We start from the raw sequence: 18,394 nt of genomic DNA on the forward strand, positions 1-18,394 counted from the left end.
CAGCTTCAAATCTGTCCAGCAGAAACTGACCCACTACAAGGAGAAATCAATTCACAAACCAAAGTGGGAGATTTTTAACATCTCCGTTAGGAATTGATACACCAAGGAGACAAAATCAGATGCATAGGGAAGGTTTCAACGAGACCGTTTGTAAGCTTGATCTGATGGACACACAGAACAGTGTTACCTAAAAACAGTGTGTACCGGGACTTCCCTGGTAGTCCGGTGGTTAGGACTCTGCTTCCAATGCAGGGGGTGCGGGTTTGATCCCTGGTCAGGGAACTAAGATCCCATATGCCTCAGGATGCAGCAAAAAATTAAAAACAAAACAAAACAGTATGCACCTCAAGCGCACGTGGAACAGTGGTGAAAACTGACCACCTCCTAGTCCATAAAGCAAGTCATAATTCAAAGAATCGGCATCGTATCTGGCCGTAGAACAATTTAAAAACTTCAGAGGTAATTGTTAAAGTTTCCTGTTTGGAAGTTTAAAAACACACTTCTAAATTACCTGTGAGTCAAAGAATAATCCCTAATGGATATTAGAGAATGTTTAGGACTGAAAGATAATGAAAGTGCTGTGCGTTAAAATTTGTGGGCCACAGCTAAGGCAGTGCCAAAAGCACTTTATAGCCTTAAAAGTGTGCTTATGTGTATCCATTCTTGGTTGTACATCTTAGGAAGTGACTGCGTCGTGCAGCACAACTTCCTGCCATCTTGCTTGACCTAGCGCCTCATTCCAGGATGTTGTCCCACTCTCTCGGCGCCCAGCAGTTACTCCCGAATTACTGTCCGTATGTTGCAGTCAGAGTTGGGAGACTATAAACCCCCTGTGGAAATTGCAGGAGCATTTCAAAAGGCCTGGTGGACGTGTGTCATTGGGTGCTCCCCCTCTTCCCCTGAAGCCTGGAAGTCCAGGAAGCTCGTCCCTCCAACCTGGAGTGCTGCTGTGTCCCCAGCTTCACGTAGCTGGTGTGCAGGGTGAGCAGATGGTGCTTTTTGGTGGCAGGAACACCTTTGGCATCCGGGACACCCCATTTCTAGAAGCAGCACTGGACAATAGGAGATACAGGGCAGAAAGGGTGAGGAAATATAGAGAATTCTTCACCTGGTGGGAGACAGAGCCTATATCCAAGTTTAAACACTGAAAATGCTGCAGCCTCCCTGGGCTTGGCCACTCATGTCCCCCCCGGCCCAGGGCTGGGAGCTGATGGTGCACAGAAGCACGGACACGCTGCACGTGATCTTGGCGGCAACCGAAGCGTCTCATGTCCAGAGGCAATAGTGGACGATGGAATATGGACAACAGGGAAGAAAAGGTTAAGAACATTATAGAGGGGCCTCCCTGGTGGCGCAGTGGTTAAGAATCCGCCTGCCAACGCAGGGGACACGGGTTCCAGCCCTGGACTGGGAAGATCCCACATGCTGTGGAGCAACTAAGCCCGTGCACCACAACTACTGAGCCTGCGCTCTAGAGCCCGTGAGCCACAACTACTGAGCCCGAGAGCCACAACTACTGAAGCCCGCGTGCCTAGAGCCTGTGCTCTGCAACAAGAGAAGCCACCACAATGAGAAGCCCACGCACTGCAACGAAGAGTAGACCCTGCTCACTGCAACTAGAGAAAGCCCGCGTGCAGCAACGAAGACCCAACACAGCCATAAATAAATAAATTAAATAAATTAAAAACAAACAAAAAAAACATTACAGAATGAGTCTAGAAGGCCAGATGCACACCTCTTGGGTGTTGTGCGCCTCAAGTGCAGAAGATGAAATGCAGAGTCATGGGAGAAAACTTCCAAGGGCCTAATGCCAAATATTTTCAGAACCAAATGGCAAGAGTCTCCAAGTCAGAAGGTCCCCCTCCTGTTGCTTAGTGAATCAGATGGAAATAGCCGTAACCAGGACACGTGCTCAGGAACCATGGTTCACCAGGAACTGGGGTTCCAGCAGTCCTGCAAGGCCAGGGTAGTCTTGTGCCACTGGTCCCTTTGGGTGAGGCTGGGAAGTAGGCTCCCAGTCAACCTTTCTTTCTACTTAGGGGCTCCAGAAGTTGCACTAACACATGGTTAGAAATTCAGTGAGGGGCTACAAGCAACTGAGTAGCCCAAGTGAAGCCTCTGTTCACCAGACCTGCGTTGGGGTGCAGAGGGCAGAGAGAGAGCTGTCTCCAGACCCCCCGTGGGTTGGCCCACCCAGTTCATTGCACTAGCCTGACAATTGTGGGAACCTCGCGTACGTGGCCTGTGGAAGTTAAGATGTTCCCTGCTGCCCTCAGGTCCCAGGATCTGCACTGGCCCAAGAGCATGGTTCTACCCCTGCATCTCCTGTGGCATTCCATCCAGCCTTCAGGGAAGAGCCACCGCGGTGCTTCTCTGCTCTGTTCACAGTGCTTTTCCTAGTACCTCCGCAAAGGATGAGTCTTCTGTACCCTCCCCAGACAACCTGTGGGGTGGATGAGTGGGTAACATTGTTAAGACCTTCCAACAAGCCTGCCTCTCTACTGGTAGAGAATAACTTAGACGAAAGAGAGAGTTCTTACCTCTAAGTTATTCCAAGGGATTTCCGGAAGGTTCACTTACCTCAGCATGGGCCACTGTGGGTTCCAGGTTTTGGTCAAGCAACAGAGGAAATAATTGGATCCTTTCCAGTTCCCTAGCTAGCCCACTGAGTCCTGCTTATGGGTGGAGCCCCCTCTGAAACTGCACCCCGCCTTTCTTGACCAAGCACTTCTAGAATCAACTCCCATATACTTCCCTGATTTTTTTCAAATGTAAAACAGCAGATACTTGTTCATTTAGTCAAAGCTTCTTCTGAGTCTGACTTGGTAACTGGCCACTTTGGACTTGCTGAGATCTGACTGTACTTACCAGTCTAGAGACAAGGTGAGATGAGGGTGAGTTTGAGGAGACTGGCTTCTCCTTGGAAGTCACTTGCTCAGATAAGAGTCTTCAAGCAAGGCACAGCCTTATCAGCCAAGGGAGGAGGGACCGATTTCTCAAAGTGAGCCTTGGTGAGGTTGGGTATTCAGGGTACCTGAGGCATCCAATGTTGCCCAGATACCCCATTTCAATTCTGAGGACTGATCAGCGCTCCAGCTTTCCCATGAGAGATCTGGTAAGGTTGTGAATTCACCTGTTGATAGGATTTGCTGATGGGCTAGCTAAAACTTTGGTTTTCAGGTAACTCAATCATGCAGCTGCAAACCATATGAGATGTTTTTCTACAGAGTAATAGAAAGTCCCTGATTCTCAGTCCATGTCTTAAGCTAAAAATTGAGGACTTTGCGCCTATCGCTGTCTTTCTATTGACTACCCAGCACTGCTAAAGGACCAGCCCCACCCTGCAGTCCTGGAGTTTCTCAAGCCTTTCTCATTTTTCAAGGTGGTGTTCAGCTAGTCTCTCAAAGTCTTGCCTTCAAAAGATATTTGTCTCAGGTGACCACATCTCCAGATAAGTTGTTTTGCAGCTGTGTGCCAATATATCCAGGGTCCCGTCCCCTGGTACTAACTAGATTTCTGCTACCCTCAGCTAAACTCCAGCCAGATAACAAATCCCAGATTTTCCCTAAGTCACTCATGAGAGGTCATGTTATGTTGCATTAAGAAAAGTACTTTTTAACAAATAAAACTAGTAGTTTAAAGCCTGACTGATCACTGGATATGTCTTAGCAACTAGGAATAGAGGAAAACTTCTTCAACTGGATAAAGAACATTTACCAAAAACGTACAGATACCATCATACTTAACAGTGAAAAACTCAGAAGTTTTCCTGCTAAGATCAGGAACAAGGCAAGAATGTCCCTTCTCATCACTGCTTTTCAGTGTCATAATAGAGAAGTCCTAGCACGTGCGATAGGACAAGAAAAAGAAAATACATGCAGATTGGGAAGGAAGAGATCAAACTGTCTTTGCAAATGACATGATCGTCTATGTAAACATCCAGAAGAATTGACAGAAAAACCTGAAACAAATGATTGTATCAAGGTTGCAGGATACAAAGTAAATATCGTAAAAACATTGCTTTCTTATCTAACGAGTGTTCCTATGAACAAGTGGACTTTGAAATTAAAACTACATTACCATTGGGACTTCCCTGGCTGTCCAGTGGTTAAGACTCTGCGCTTCCACTGCAGGGAGCGTGGTTTCGATCCCTGGTTGGGGAACTAAGATTCCCACATGCCACACGGCTAACAAAGCAAAACAGAACAAAAAAATACATTGCTATTTACACTACGTGAAAATTAACAGTTTCCCAGTGCATGTAAAAGTTATGTTTACACTATACATAGTCAATTATTAAATGTGCAATAGCATTATGTCTAAAAAAAAGTACAGCCTTCATTTAAAAATACTTTATTGCTAAAAAATGCTAACCATCATCTGAGCCTTCAGCGAGTTGTTGTAGTAAAATCAAAGATCACTGATCACAAATCATAACAGATATAACTGAAAATTTTAAAATATTGTGAGAATTACCAAAATGTGACACAGAGACATAAAGTAAGCAAATGCTGTTGGGGAAATGGTGCCAATAGACGTGCTTGATGCAGGGTTGCCACCAACCTTCAATTTGTAAAAAATGCAGTATCTGTGAAGTTCAATAAAGGGAAGTGCAGTAACAGGAGGTGTGCCTGTAAAGGGAAACCTCACTAAAATGGAGTTGGGAGGCCAGAATCGGGAGCTGTCATGCACATATCACTCAACGTCAATACAGATGCCAACAGGAAGAGATGTACCTTGCATCTCGGGCAGGAAGTGACACCACTACTGCCAGCAGGAGGAAGGGAGAATTTCTCTTTGCCTGGCAATAGCTCAGTGTCAGACTGTCACAACTCAGCTACTGAAAGGCCACTATACTTCAAACCCCAGTTTACTCCATTGGACTTTTTATTTATAGTAGCCCTTTCTAACTTCCCCTTCTGCTCTATAAAAGTTTCTTCTGGGCTTCCCTGGTGGTGCAGTGGTTGAGAATCCGCCTGCCAATGCAGGGGACACGGGTTCAAGCCCTGGTCTGGGAAGATCCCACATGCCGCGGAGCAACTGGGCCCGTGAGCCACAACTACTGAGCCTGCGCGTCTGGAGCCTGTGCTCCGCAACAAGAGAGGCCGCGATAGTGAGAGGTCTGCGCACCGCGATGAAGACTGGCCCCCGCTTGCCGCAACTAGAGAAAGCCCTCGCACGGAAACGAAGACCCAACACGGCCAAAAATAAATAAATTAATTAATTAATTAAAAAAAAAAAAGTTTCTTCTCCTTTGCTTTACCAGACTTGCATGTGGTTCACCATAGTTACATGTCCTGAATTACAATTCTTTGCTGCTCCTGAATAAGCCCTTTTTGTTGGTAAAATAACTGGCTGTCTTATTACTTTAGGTTAGCAGTTAGCACCCCCGAAATGAAGTAATTAGGTATAAGTCTAACAAACTATATATTTGATCTATATATGAAAACGCTGATGAAAGTTACCAAAGAAGAGCTAAATAAATAGAGATTCTGTGTTCACGGATCAGAAGACTCAGTGTTGTCAAGATGTCAGTTCTTCCAACTTGATCCACAGACTCAGTGCATTCCCAGCAAGTTAGTTTTTGGACATTGACAGACTGATTCTAAAGTTTATGTGGAGAGGCAGAAGACCCAGAATAGCCACTCAATATTAAAAAAGAAGGACACAGTTGGAGGACTGACACCACCCAACTTCAAGACTATAGTCAGGCTGCAGCAATCAAGACAGCATAGTATTGGTGAAAGAGTAGACAAATAGATCAATCTAATAGAGGGCAAAGAAATACACCCACAAAAATATAGTCAACTAATCTTTGAAAAAGGAGCAAAAGGAATACAATGGAACAAAGATAGTCTTTTCAACAAATGGTGCAGGAAAAACTGGACATCCACTTGCAAAAAAAAGAACCTAGATGCACAGAGCTTACATCTTACACAAGAATTAACTCAAAATGGATCATAGATCTAAACGTAAAATTCAAAACTATAAAACTCCTAGAAAGTAACAGTAGACAAGCTAAATGATCTTGGGTATGGTGATGACTTTTTAGGTACAACATCAAAGGCATGATACATGAAAGAAATAATTGATAAGCTAGACTTCATTAAAAATTTCTGCTCTGTGGAAGACAATGCCAAGGGAAGCCATAGACTGGGAGAAAGTATTTGCAAAAGATACATCTGATAAAGGACTGTTATCCAGAATATACAAAAAACAAAACAAAACCCTCTTAAAACTCAGCAATCACAAAATGAACAACCTGATTCAAAATGGGCAAAAGACATAACAGACAGCTCACCAGAGAAGAGAGTCAGATGGCAAATAAGCATATGACGAGATGCTCAACATCATATGTCATTAGGGAAATGCAAATTAAAACAACAACTAGATATCACTAACACACCTATTAGAATGACCAAAATGCAGAACGCTGACAACACCAGATGCTGGTGAGGATGTGGAGTGACACAGACTTTCATTCATTGCCGGTGGGAACGCAAAGTGGTCCAGCCCCTTTGGAAGACAGTTTGGCAGTTTTTTTTTTTTTTTTTTTAATTTATTTATTTATGGCTGTGTTGGATCTTCGTTTCCGTGCGAGGGCTTTCTCCAGTTGCGGCAAGCGGGGGCCACTCCTCATCGCGGTGCGCGGGCCTCTCACCATCGCGGCCTCTCCCGCTGCGGAGCACAGGCTCCAGACGCGCAGGCTCAGCAATTGTGGCTCACGGGCCCAGCTGCTCCGCGGCATGTGGGATCCCCCCAGACCAGGGCCCGAACCCGCGTCCCCTGCACTGGCAGGCGGACTCTCAACCACTGCGCCACCAGGGAAGCCCAGTTTGGCAGTTTTTTACAAAACAAAACATACTCTTTTTTTTTTTTTTTTTTTTAAACATTTATTTAGCACCTTTTTTTTTTTTTTTTTTAACTTTTGGGTTTATTTATTTATTTAATTAATTAATTTATTTATTTATTTTTGGCTGTGTTGGGTCTTCGTTTCTGTGCGAGGGCTTTCTCTAGTTGCGGCAAGCGGGGGCCACTCTTCATCGCGGTCCGCGGGCCTCTCACTATCACGGCCTCTCTTGTTGCGGAGCACAGGCTCCAGACGCACAGGCTCAGTAGTTGTGGCTCACGGGCCTAGTTGCTCCGTGGCATGTGGGATCTTCCCAGACCAGGGCTCGAACCCGTGTCCCCTGCATTGGCAGGCGGATTCTCAACTACTGCGCCACCAGGGAAGCCCCAAAACATACTCTTACCATATGACCCAGCCATCATACTCCTTAGTATTTACCCAAATGAAGTGAAAATTTATATCCATACAAAATCCTACACAGGGATGTTTATAACAGCTTTATTTATAATTGCCAGAACTTAGCAACTAAGATGACCTTCAGTAGGTGAATGGATAAATAAATGTTGGTTCATTCATACAATGGAATATTATTCAGCACTAAAAGGAAATGAGCTATCAAGTTACAAAAAGACAGGGGGAAACCCTAAGTACATAATAGTAAGTGAAAGAAGCCAACCTGAAAAGGCTACAGACTGAATGATTCCAACTATTTATGACATTCTGGAAAAGGCAAAACTATGCAGACAGTAGAAAGATCAGTGGTTGCCAGGGATTAAGGGGAGATGGAGGGATGAATAGGCACAGCACACAGGATGTTTAAAGCAGTGAAACAATTCTGTATGATACTATAATGGTGGATACGTGTCATTACACAGTTGTCAAAACCCATAGAATGTACAGCACCAAGAGAGTCCTGATGTAAACTGTGGACTTTGGGTGATAATGACGTGTCAGTGTAGGTTCACTGACCATATTCTATGGTTCAGGATGCCAGTAGTGGGCGAGGTTTTGTGTGTGGAGCCAAGAGGTCTATGGGAACTCTTTGTACTTTCCGCTCAATTTTTCTGTGAACCTGAAACTGCTCTTAAAAAGATAAAGTTTATTAGTTGAAAAAACAGGTTGATCATTGAAACTGAATGCTTTTCTCTGGAAGTGTCACGTGTCACTTCTGGTCTCATTTCACTGCCCAAAACAAGTTACATGGCTGCCCCTCGCTTCCAGCAGGCACCTAAATGCAGTTCTACCCAGTGCCCAGAAAGAGAGAGCCAGGCTGTTCATAAGAGCCCCAGCACCTCCTGAGCAAATGTTGCCTACCACGACTCTTGGTACAAATTTCTGTATCAATCAGAGCTCTTAGTTGCAATCAACTCTGTTGATTTAAGCAGAAAGGGGATTTATTAAAAAGATATTAGGGCACATCCAACTTGAAGATGTCCGTCTAAAGTTGGCATTTCCTCTGTTCTCCTTTCAGAAAATACCAAAAGCCAAATAGGAAAAAAAACCCAAACAAACAAAACAAACTCTTAGAGGTATCTAAAGAGGCATTTAGTATCCTGGACCATACAATAGGTGGGCAGGGTGTGAAAAACAGTAGAGATGCGTCAGGGGAGCAAAATGAAGTGAGGAGGGCATGTACTTGCCTCCAGGTCTCTGGAAGCACTGGGGAGTCCCCGTCTCCAAGGTGCAGACACAAAATCCTGCTCTAGCAATGAGGATGTGATGGGTGATATGGCAGTCGGAGCCTGTGTGGAGGTTTGCTTCCGAGAAGCAGAGGGTGGGATGCTGGGTGAAGACGCACAAAGATAAGGTATATTTGCAGGACTGTCTGTGTTGGGGGCTGGGATTAGAGAGATATTGCACTGGGAACAATCCTACAGCTTCCTTTTCTCTCTGACTCAGGGATGTAAAGGCTGAAGGAATTTACATCTTAGGAAAACCCTTGTTACCCTTAATTATGATCTTGTTCCCTCCCACAATGACACTTGTGCAAATATCTATGCCAGGAAATACCTTATTTATGGATGAGTTTCAAAAGAGGAATTAGCATAGGACCTATGTAATGATATTACAAGATTAAAAAGGGGAAAAGAACAGGTGAAACTCATGTCAGGTGAAGAACCCATGCCAAAAAACTTATGCCATAGAACAGATGAAATTTTCTTCAAATATTTCTCCATGAATTAAAAAAAAAAAATGAAGCAATCTTCTTGGTAAAACAAAACCCAAAGCAGAAAAACATGAGCTTATGGAGGAAACAGTCAACAGAAGGATTTAAAACTGAAAGTTAAACTCAGAGAAAGAGTGGGGGAAAAAGAAATCATCACAGAAATTAAATAAAATTAGAAGTAGCATATGAAAAGAATAAGCACTCCTAAAAGCACATCAAGGGACATAGAAAAAAAGCCATGATTATAGGTGGTACCAGAAGAAGAAGGGAGAAAGGGGCTGAGAACATATCTGAAGACATAACAGCTGAAAATTTCCCTCACCTGGGAAAGGAAACAGACATCCAGGTCCAGGAAGCACAGAGGGTCTCAGATGGGACCAACCCAAAGAGGGTCACACCAAGACACATTGTAATTAAAATGGCAAAAATTAAAGAGAATATTAAAAGCAGCAAGGGAAAAGCAACAAGTTACCTACAAGGTAACTCCCATGAGGCTAACAGCCGACTTTTCAGCAGAAACTCTGCAGGCGGGAGGGGAGTGGCAGGATATATTTAAAGTGATGAAAGGGAAAAACCTACAACCAGGAATACTGTGCTTGGCAAGACTTTCATTCAGATTTCATGGAGAGATCAAAAGCTTTACAGACAAACAGAAGCTAAAAGAGTTTAGCACCACCCAACCAGCTTTACAAGAAATGTTAAAGGAACTTCCCTAAGCCAAGAAGAAAGGGCCCCAACTAAAGCTCATCGGTAAAGGCAAACATACATTAAAGGTAGTAAATCAACCATGTACAAAGCTAGTAGGAAGTAGTAAAATCATCTATATCCAAAATAAGTAGTTGAGGGATACACAAAACAAAAAGATGTAAAATATAAAGTCAAAAACCAAATGCTGGGGGGTGGGTGTAGTAAAAATGCAGGGCTACGCCTAGAGCCCGTGCTCCGCAGCAAGAGAAGCCACCGCGATGAGAAGCCCGCGCACCGCAACGAAGAGTAGCCCCCTCTCGCCGCAACTAGAGAAAGTCCGCGCGCAGCAACGAAGACCCAACACAGACAAAAATAAATAAATTAATTAAATAAATTTATTTTAAAAAAAAATGCAGGGCTGTTGTAAAAATGCATTTGAACTTAAGAGGTCAGCAACTTAAAATAATCATATATGTATATATATATATATGGGAGGAATGTAGTAAATAGCTTTGGAATGTCTTTGTGTGGTGACACACTGTAACTAAACTTATCATGGTGATCGTTTTGAAATATAAAGAAATACCAAATCCCTATGTTGCCTAACAGGAACTAACAGTGTTGGAGGTCAATTATACTTCCAAAACAAACAAGCTCATAGAAAATGAGATCAGATTTGAGGTTACCAGAGGCAGGGGGTGGGGGAAGGGAGAACTGGATGAAGGCGGTCAAAAGGTACAAACTTGCAGTTGCGAGACAAATACTAGGGATGTAATGTACAACATGATAAATATAATTAACACAGCTGTATGTTACATCTGAGAAGTTGTTAAGAGTAAATCCTAACAGTCCTCATCCCAAGGAAAAAAATTTTTTCTACTTCTTTAATTTTGTGTCTCTATGAGAGGACAGCTGTTCAGTACTTATTGTGATAATCACTTCATGATGTATGTAAGTCAAATCATTATGCTGTACACCTTAAACGTGTACAGTGCTGTATGTCAATTATATCTCTGAAAAACTGGCAGAGAGAAAGAAAAAACACCCAAAAATAGATGCATAAAGAACGATATAGATGCAAGTTATTAAAATATGGATGCAAATTCTAGAAAAATCAGGAACAACATGGAAGTGGTCTCTAGGGGTGGGACTTGGGGATCAAGAAGGTTAGGAGCAGAATCTATTCCTTCTTATTAAACATTGTGAGCCTGCTACAAGCACTTCCCTTATTTAAAAAAAATCAAACAGTTAACTGGGTTCCGGGGGGCACTGCAGGCATACCGGCGGTCCGGGAGCTTGGCCAGGCCCAGCCAGGGCGGGAGCGAGGCTCAGGCGGGGGATGGGAGGCAAGAGGGAGGGGCAGCAAGAGCGGAGGCCTGGAGTCACCGGCTGGAGGGGAGGCTCCCGGCCGTGCTTGTGGAGCAGGCAAGGCAGGGAGTCGAGGAGAGCCCGGGGTGCACCAGGAAATGGGCTCATCCACTGGGCGCCAACAGAGTGGCACAGATGACGGGAACTGGGGGAGGGAGAGCCGGGACAGGGGACAGGGCTGTGACCAGGCCTTGAGGCGCCCTTGAGGGTGGGCGCCCGTGCTGGTGCTGAAGGCACGTGGCCCGCCCAGCTGGGTGTTTCTCAGGGTGGGGACAGAGAAGGTGGACATCTGGGGAGGGACAGCCAGCTAATGGCGGGGGGAGGGGATCAAGGACACCGAGCTGGATGGAGGCTGCAGTGCTGGGGACAGAGGGCAGGAGGGGGACCTTGTCCTCCGTTCTTCACCGGGTCTCCCCGATGCCTCCAACGGGGCCTGCCACGCACAAGCCCCCAGCCCGAGCCACTGAGTAAACGAAACTTTATGCAACAGGTCTTGTTGGGGACACGATGGCAGAATAGCTCATCCCCGCCCGTGGGCCTTGCATTCTATAGGGGACGCGAAGCACCGCTCAGCGGTGTGGTCCGGGCTTCCGTGGGGCAGTGCCCAGTGCACGCAGGCCGGGGGTGGCAGGAAGACCCCCAGGGGAGTGGTGCCTGGGAAACCAGCTGGAGGTGAGGGGCATGGAGGCAGATGCGGGGGTGGGAGAGACATGAAGGCGTTCTGGGGGCCACAGGGAGTTCGCTTTGGTGGGCCTCGCAGCCGCAGGGCAGGGCAGGTCGGCGGGGTGGGAGGGCCTTGCGGGGGGACTCTATCTGAGGGCGATGTTCGTTCAGAGGGCTCTCCCTCCTAAAGTGACCTGGCAGCACAGGTGCTGGTTGGCTGAGCGGGGCGGGGAGGAGGGAACGCTCTTTATTTAGCCGAGGAGGAAATGGTCCTGCGGGTCTGGGATCAAGCGTGAGCCAGGGGCCAAAGTCCTCTGTAACACTGGCAAATGTCTGATGAATCAGGAGCTGAGGGTGGCCGGAACACGGGCTGGGGAAGACTGGGTTGACTAGCGCAGCACCGGGCAAGGGTATGGCCAGGACATCGGGGAGCACAGCCACAGAGCCGCTGGGGCAGGGGGCCTGCAGGCCGGGGGCAGAGGCAGAGAAGACCGGAGGGGTCCCCCCTTTTCCCCTTTGGTAAGGCAGTGGCGGAAGAAAGTTTGAGGAAAGAACTAGAGCTGTAACGTGGTCGTAACCTAGCTGGATGGGCTCCTTGCCAGCTGGGCTTGGGCAACATCATACATATTCTTCCTTAACTAACGTTGGATCAGGCTCTGCCCCACCTGTGTGCCTAGCATTTGGAACCTAGGCCCAGTTTGAGGCGTTACCATGAGTAGGCTCCGTTCTTTCCTCTCCTGGCCACGTGGTGACCTTTGTTCCTTCAGCCACACAGTGCCACGTGGCGGTCCTTGGCCCTGACCTCAGGCCGGGCCTCCGGGGGTCCCCGCTCTGTTCCCCAGGCCTCGATCTCAGTGTCCAGCCCCACAGGTACTCATGCAGGTGCCCCCAGCAGATGGCCGGCCATCCCAGGCTTGGCGTGCACTGGAGACCCTCCCTCTGTCTCATCCCCAGAACCATCAAAGCCCAAGCTTCCCCTGGCAAGAAGAACCCAATCTCAGGAACTGGGAGACATGGTTGCTCGACAAGAAAATATCCTTTACTTATTCATCCTGAGCCAGTGGTAGAAAATACAACGCAGCTGATTTTTAAAACATATTAAGAGGAAATTCATGTAACGCAAAATTAATCATTTTAAAGCGTGCAATTCAGCAGCATCTAGTCCATTCACAATGTTTTGCAGCCATCATCTGAATTTTGCTTCAGAACATTTTCATCTCCCTCTATAAAGGTGCGGTACCCAGTAAGCAGTTACTCCCCATTCCCTCCTCCCCCTCCTGCCCCCTCCCCCCACCCCACCCCAGCACCGCCGCAACCACTAATCTGCATTCATCTCTACAGATTTCCCTCTTCTGGATACTTCATATAAATGGAATTATGTCACAGTGGCCTTCGTGTCTCATTTCTTTCACTGATCACATTGTTTTTGAGATTCATCCGCGATGTGGCACGTATCAGTACTTCATTCTTTTTTATGGGTGAATAACATTCCGTTGTATGGATAGACCACATTGGTTCATCCAATCATCTGTTGATGGACACTGGGGCTATTTCTACCTTTTGGCTATTGGGAACAGTGCTGCTATGAACATCTGTGTACGTGTACTTGTTTTTGCATCTGTTTTCAATTCCTTTGGGTCTATACCTAGGAGTGGAATTGCTGGGTCATATGGTAATTCTATGTTTACATTTTTGGGGAACTGCCACACTGTTTTCCACAGCAACCGCACCATTTTACGTTCCCACTGACAAAGTATGAGGGTTCCAGTTTTTCCACATACTCACAACACTGGTTATTTTCCATTTTTTGGATTATAGCAATTTCAGTGGGTGTGAAGTGTTGTCTCATTGTGGCTTTGATGTGTATGTATATCCTCGATGGCTAGTGGGGTTGAGCATATTTTCATGTGCTTATTGGCTATGTGTGTATATATTTTTTTGGAGAAATGTCCATTTTGAAATTGGGTGTTGTTTGTTGAGTTCTGGGACTTCTTTATATATTCTGGACGCTGGACTCTTATCAGATATGTGATTTACAAATATTTTCCCCCATTCTGTAGGTGGTCTTTTTACTCTCTTGACAGTGTCCTCTGATGCACAAAAGTTTAAAATTCAGATGAAGCCCAACTTACCTTTTTTCCTTTTGTTGCTTATGCTTTTGCAGTCATATCTAAGAGTCCATCACTGAATCCAAGGTCAAAAAACCTCTATGTTTTCCCCTGAGTTTTATTTAATTAATTAATTAATTTATTTATTATCTTTGGCTGCATTGGGTCTTCATTGCTGCGCACGGGCTTTCTCTAGTTGCGGCGAGGGGGGGCTACTCTTCGTTGCGGTGCGCGGGCTTCTCATTGCGGTGGCTTCTCTTGTTGCGGAGCACGGGCTCTAGGCACATGGGCTTCAGTAGCTGTGGCTCGCGGGGTCTAGAGCACAGGCTCAGTAGTTGTGGCACATGGGCTTAGTTGCTCCACGGCATGTGGGATCTTCCCGCACCAGGGCTCAAACCCGTGTCCCCTGCATTGGCAGGCGGATTCTTAACCACTGTGCCACCAGGGAAGTCCCTCCCCTGAGTTTTATAGTTTAAGCTCTTATATTTAGGTTCACAAAAATTAACTCAAAATGGAGTTAATTTTTTGTATATGGTGAGAGATAGGGGTGACCGTTGATTTCTCTTTCAGCTTCTTAAAAAATTTTTATTGACATATAGTTGATTTACAATGTTGCGTTAATTCAGGTGTACAGCAAAGATTCATTTATACATATACATACACATATATATATATATTTTAGATTCTTTTCCATTATAGGTTATTACAAGATATTGAGTATATTTCCCTGTGCTATACAGTAGAACCTTGTTGGTTATCTATTTTATATATAATAGTGTCTATATGTTAATCTCAAACGCCTCATTTTTCCCTCCCCCACCCTTTCCCCTTTGGTAACCATAAATTTGTTTTCTATGTCTGTGAGTCTATTTCTGTTTTGTAAATAAGTTCATTTGTATCATTTTTTAAGATTCCACATACAAGCTAGATCATATGATTTTTGTCTTTCTCTGCCTGACTTACTTCGCTTAGTATGATCATCTCTAGGTCCATCCATGTTGCTGCAAATGGCATTATTTTGGGTTTTTTTATGGCTGAGTAATAGTTCACTCATCTTCTCCTGCTGCCCTATGACCCTGACAAGGGGCCTCTGTGGACCCAGCTCTGCTCCCCCCTCTCCCAGCTTGGCACAGGCTAGGACATGCCCTTGGGATGCTGCGTGGTAGGACCCTTCTTCCATCCCCAGTGGCTGGCACCCAGGGATGGAGGTTGGAGAGGAGAAGAGAGCGTCCAGGTTGCAGGATGACGGCGTGAGCCACTGGTCGGAGCCTCTGGCTCCTCGTCCAGCCTGGTTCCCTCATGCCTCTCCCTCCACCAGGTGGGAACCTGCACAGGAAGCATGGGCTGGGGGGAGAGGGGCAGAGAGAGGGCTGTCTCCTCCCCCTGAGCTGTGCTATGTTGAATTCTTGGATGGGGCCCACGGGCCTGATGCTCCCACACCCCAGATGGGCCTCCCCTGAAGACACAGGTGACAACCTCCCAGGAGCAGCCTCCACTGAGAATTTCATTGACACTCCTCTTTATCCCTGTGTGTTGGAATTCTCCGGGACCAGGAACGTTCCTGCAGAGAAAATGATGGGACCCAGAGAGTGTCCAGGGCCTCTGGGCTGTTTGGCAGTTGGGCAGGTGATGTGCCAGGTGTTGTGAGAAAAGCGGTCCCCAGGGTGGAGAGACGGCCAAGGAGAGGTGGGGGTATGGAGCGAGGACAAGCTTAGCTGGAGAGGCGAGCAGGGGCCAGATCCCCGCACACACACACACACCCGGGCTTGAGGACCAGAGCAAGGGGCAGGGCTTGGCCCTGAGAGCAGCGGAAGCCACCAACCGGGCCCCTGTGTGATCTGAGGCGGGGGCAAGATGCCGTCCCCGGGGCTGTTGGGGGCAGCTGGCTTTGGGCATCCGGCCGACAAGTCTGGCTTTGGTCGTGCCACCTGGCTGGCAGCACCGGGCAGATCTGGGCAAACAGGAAATCTGCTGAGGCTCCTCCCCGACCCCTGACCCCGCCCCGAACGAATGGGCAGGTTGAGCTGGCCCTGGGGAAGGAGCTGGACTTTCTTTCTCAGGTAACCCTGGCTCTGAGCCTGAGCTCTGAGCTGTGTCTAGCTTCTGGCAGGCTGACCTCTGCCTGCCATCCCCGCCTCTGCCTCCAGGCTCCTGGCCTGCGGTTGGTCCCAGGAGCCATGGACCCCAGAGGTGAGTGGGGAGGGCCAAGGGCTCCCGGAATGGAGCTGTGGGCCCCGCTCCAGGCATCTGACCGTCTGGCCCAGCTTTTCCAGCTGCACTAGAGCCAGAGGTCCAGAGCCAGCCTTGGCGAGGACAGCACGAGCAGAGAAGGTCTGGGGAGCTGCGCTTGCGTGTGTTGGGGGTGGTCTTGGGTAGGGACGCTGCTGGCCCCCCGGGAAGTCGGACAGATGGGACGTGGCCAGGGTGGAGGAGGGTGGAGGGCAGAGCCTTGGTGGAGCTGTCCTGATTTGACGTGCCAAGCTCCTGCCCGAGTCTCCTGAAGGTAGGAGCACCTCCGCCTGCCCCCTCTCCCCGGCCCTCTCTTTCCTCTACTCGTCTGGGCCCCAGAGAAGAGAGCCGGCAGTCAGTGAAGGATTTCCTCCTGCTGTAAAGACTGCCTGGTCCAAGTCCCCTCCAGGAGCTTGGACACAGCCAGTGCCTGTGTGGGAGGTAGGAACCCAGGGCGCCTGGCGGGGGTTGGGGGGAGGTGGAGGTGTTGATGGAGAGAGAGGCAGGGAGGGAAGGAGGAAAGGGCCAAGGGGAGAAGAGCCTCCATAGGTCCAGGCTGGGTCCTGGATGTCACGAACCCAGCCCTGATCTGACCCAGCGCCACCTTGTGAGGCTGCGGGTCAAAAGGCAGAGGGGAGGGGACGAGAGAGGGAGGAAGAGGAAGGGGCAGAGCAGCGCTAGGCTCCCCAGAGGGTGGTCTGTGCCTCCGAGGTTGAGGGACGGAGCCTTTGCCTGGCCCCCCGCCCCTCCTTGCTGCTGCCTGCCAACCACTCAGGTCTTACTTGTTAGAACCCACCCACCCCCCTGACCAGCCCCCGGAGTCTCTCTTTACTTGACCAGTGGAGAAGGGTAGGGGAGTGACCCGGGGGGCTCTGGGCTTTCCAGACACCTAGGAAGGCTCCTGTGCCTCTGCTCACATCCCCCCAGCACCCCGAGCAGGAGGAGGTGGCCCTGGTGAGAAGCTGGGAGGGTCCCGGGAGGCCCGCAAACACCAACAAGGGTTCCTCGCTCCTTCTGTTCCCTCCTGGCTCCAAGGACTGGCTTCTGTTCCACTCCTGGCCGGAGTGGGGGGCGCGTGCCAGCACCTGCGAGGAGGGATGGGACTTCTGCCGTCCTTCAGGGGGTCAGGGCTCAGCCCGGGCAGGACCCAGGTCCCCGCCTGCTAACGGGAGCCCCTGGGTGTGTGGAGGAGCGCACATCTCCCTGGAAGAGAAGACCAGAGGACACGGCCACCTCTTTTTGTGACATTTAACGCAAAAATTCTCTTTCACTGTTGGGAAGCAGCCAGACTGACCTGGCTGGGGCTGGGCCTCTGGCAGGGCTCCCGGAAGAAATCATTTTCCCACACAGACTGGAATACACTGGGTATTCCTGGTTCACGTTTGTACTGGTTCCCTGAAACCGTGTGTTCTCAGAGTCTACTCTTCATGACCAAAGCAGAGAGGCCCTTGTGAGGGTGGTGGGTGATAGGAAGGGCTACAAGTGCCCAGAGCCAGCCGGATCCCATGGCCTGAGGGCATGAGACACTGGGAGTTAAGTCAGCTGCCCAAAAGGACACCCAGGCTCCGGGTTTCCTGGTCCTGGGGAAGGTGGTGACCACGGCCCCGAGGACGGTCATGATTTGGTGGGGTCCACCAGGGGCGTGTGTTGGTTCTGATGCCAAGCGTCCAGCAGGAGACAAGGCTGGATGGCCCTCTGTTTAGAGTCCCAAGGGCACAACAGCCCTGGTCTGAAGGTCAGGGACCCGGTAGGGTGGCCAATTCATTCCAGTTTGCTAAGGCCTGTCCTGGTTTTAGCACTTTAGTCCCGTGTCCTAAACAGGGACTCTGTTGGTCCCATGCAAGCCAGGCAGGGGATCACCCTAGCCTGCATCTGAGCCCTGACATTACCATGAAATCTACATGACTTTGGGCAAAACCATTCGTTCTGTGTAAAGTCCCTCCTGGCCTGAGCGCCTGTGAGTAATGAGTGCTTTGTGGAATGATGACTCCTGTACTCTCCTTTGCAAAGCCCTCTGTTCCCCCCTACCCCCACCCCCAGGCACCAATCAGCTGTTTTCAAGGAAGAAGTTCAGGGTGGCGTAGGGACCACCTGAGGCCCTTTGACTATTTGAAATTAAAAATCGCTGGCTTAAATTACTTACTTGGTTAGTGACTAATAATGCGTTCTCTGTTCATTTGACTTAATCTGTCAGCAGCAGCCCAGGGACACGTTTGGGTGTGGTTTGGCTTGTCAGGGCACGCAGCCTTCAGGAGCCTGCCTTAGAGACACGCTTCCCCACCTGACCCCCAAACCCTCTCCCTCCCTGGCACCATTTTCGAC

At 48.4% G+C, this 18,394-nt stretch overlaps 2 protein-coding genes across 7 annotated transcripts in view; one reads left to right on the top strand and one right to left on the bottom strand.

Moving 5' to 3' along the window:
* RPL7A (ribosomal protein L7a) overlaps window positions 1–18,394 on the bottom strand; it is a 307,067-nt gene that overhangs the window by 16,180 nt on the left and 272,493 nt on the right. The window lies entirely within an intron of this gene.
* The window catches only part of ABO (ABO, alpha 1-3-N-acetylgalactosaminyltransferase and alpha 1-3-galactosyltransferase), a 30,437-nt gene continuing 27,956 nt past the window's right edge, over window positions 15,914–18,394 (top strand). For 4 of the 6 annotated variants that reach the window (XM_059926004.1, XM_059926005.1, XM_059926009.1 and 1 more), the window contains exon 1: window positions 15,914–16,033. In XM_059926004.1, the coding sequence (XP_059781987.1) occupies window positions 16,021–16,033 (13 nt within the window). In that variant the 5' untranslated portion in view covers window positions 15,914–16,020. Of the gene's footprint in view, window positions 16,034–16,063; window positions 16,514–18,394 lie in introns of those variants that run through there. The other 2 variants (XM_059926006.1, XM_059926007.1) reach the window with 2 other exon arrangements.

The sequence above is a fragment of the Balaenoptera ricei genome, chromosome 6 (genome assembly GCF_028023285.1).
Source record: "Balaenoptera ricei isolate mBalRic1 chromosome 6, mBalRic1.hap2, whole genome shotgun sequence".
NCBI lineage: Eukaryota > Metazoa > Chordata > Mammalia > Artiodactyla > Balaenopteridae > Balaenoptera > Balaenoptera ricei.